Consider the following 2,229-nt stretch of genomic DNA (forward strand, 5'->3'; position numbering starts at 1 on the left):
GCACTTCCCGACGCTGATTGAAGCGCGTCCACCATAGACTTTGTATGTAAAACTGCTGCTCCTGATGCTGAAATCGCGTTCGGTGTGAACGCACCATTACACTGTTGGCGTATCATATTCTTCTTTGTGGTCATGTTCGGCCAAGTTCCGTTGTAGAAAAGTAACAGCGCCCCCTCTGGTCACAATATGTGACGGTCACAAAATATGGTGTAACACTGGTAAAATACATTTATTTTTCTTAAAGCTTTTAAAGACACAAATTATTGTTGTTAGATCTCTGTGTTAAATTAATGAAAAAAAAATAATTAGTTAATCTGTTTTTCTGTTGAATAGTTGGAGAACAGTACTGTGCAGCTGAGGGTGATTGGCAAGACACCAAGGCTGGATTTACAGCTGAAATCAAATGTATAAATCAGGCTGGATCCAGAAAAAGACCCTGCAACAAGTAAAAACTGAACACTGATCACTTCCACCAACACATACTGAAAAAAAAAAACTCAACATAACTGGTTGTACTCTTACGAGCAAACAATCGAAAATGGAAAAATGTAAAGTTTTATTAAAAACTAATTTTCTGTTGGGAAATAATTAATTTTAATTCATTGTTTCAGTCAGGGAAATTGGGGACCGGAGGTTTCAGAATGTGTGAATCAGGATCTCCATGATGTGCTACAGTTTGCTCATGTATGTAAACTTTCAGTACTTTTCAACTTTTCTTCATTTCATCAACAAGTTTGTAGTAATACACAATACATTTGGGTACATACTGGGGAGTACAACATATAGTACATACTTGAATCTATGCACCCACCAACGGGCAGGACAAGCTATGCTAACAAAATCTCAGCAACAAGCAAGTACTGTAGTGTACCTGGTTCTAACTTAGTACCAGGTACATATCGGGCTTTAATATTGATTGGTACCAAAACTTCATCTCAAATTTAAAGTAATTATAACAGCAGTACCTAAAGTAAGAAATTAAAGTTGGCATTATCTAAAGATTACTTTAAACTATATTATTTGTTTTTACTTTACATTTTATTAAGATACATTATTACACAAATAAAGAGTACTTTCATACTAATCTGTACTCATTTATCTTTTTGACAGATGTTGTGTCTTTAACTTATACTGATCTTTACTGTGTTTACAGATTAGTGACAATGGACTGGGTGAACTGGATGCAAATGCAGCACAAGCATTTTCTCGCTTTAATAAAGTCACCAGGACAGCAACATTAGCGACTGTTGCTAATGTGAACACCTCAGTGGAGGTACTCCAGACCTTAAACAGTAAAATAAAAAGCATACAAAATGTCAGCGCAATAGATGTAAGTATAACATCATCTTTATTTTATGTTTTAAGGACATAAACGTAGTTGAATAATGAATACTGCAACTTTTTATTTAGTATAATAATTTCATGAAATGAAGTCCATCATGAGTGTTATTTATTACATGTAGATTTGTTTTTTTTTCTTTAGAGTACACTATAATTAAATGTATTACTACTTTCTGTTTCCTTTTATTCCAGTGTGAAAACTAAAAGTTACTAAAAGACCTAAAATTACTGCAAACATTTACATACTGCATACTTTCACTGTAGAAGAACACAGAGAAAGTATGCAGTATGTATACATATACAGTACATACTGCATACTTTTACTGTAGAAGAACACAGAGAAAGTATGCAGTATGCATACATGTACAGTACATACTGCATACTTTCTCTGTGTTCTTCTACAGTGGCCCAAAAGGGTCAACAGAATGCAAAAACCACAACACAACAGCAAAAACCACAACACAACAGCAAAAACCACAACAAGACAGCAAAAACCACAACACAACAGCAAAAACCACAACACGACAGCAAAAACCACAACACAACAGCAAAAACCACAACACGACAGCAAAAACCACAAGACAGCAAAAACCACAAGACAGCAAAAACCACAACACGACAGCAAAAACCAAAACACGACAGCAAAAACTACAACACAACAACAAAAACCACAACACGACAGCAAAAACCACAAGACAGCAAAAACCACAAGACAGCAAAAACCACAACACGACAGCAAAAACCAAAACACGACAGCAAAAACTACAACACGACAGCAAAAACCACAAGACAGCAAAAACCACAACACGACAGCAAAAACCACAACACAACTGCAAAAACCACAACACGACAGCAAAAGTCACAACACAAAAGCAAAAACCACAACAC

At 35.5% G+C, this 2,229-nt stretch overlaps 1 protein-coding gene across 1 annotated transcript in view; it reads left to right on the top strand.

The window, feature by feature from the left end:
• Positions 1–2,229, top strand: part of adgrf3a (adhesion G protein-coupled receptor F3a) — an 11,460-nt gene that overhangs the window by 2,376 nt on the left and 6,855 nt on the right. The window contains exons 2-4 of the mRNA XM_014026320.1: positions 334–445; positions 612–684; positions 1,154–1,330. Of these exons, the coding sequence (XP_013881774.1) occupies positions 334–445; positions 612–684; positions 1,154–1,330 (362 nt within the window). The remainder of the gene's footprint in view (positions 1–333; positions 446–611; positions 685–1,153; positions 1,331–2,229) is intronic.

The sequence above is a fragment of the Austrofundulus limnaeus genome, unplaced genomic scaffold (assembly GCF_001266775.1).
Source record: "Austrofundulus limnaeus strain Quisiro unplaced genomic scaffold, Austrofundulus_limnaeus-1.0 Scaffold542, whole genome shotgun sequence".
NCBI classification, from domain to species: Eukaryota; Metazoa; Chordata; class Actinopteri; order Cyprinodontiformes; family Rivulidae; genus Austrofundulus; species Austrofundulus limnaeus.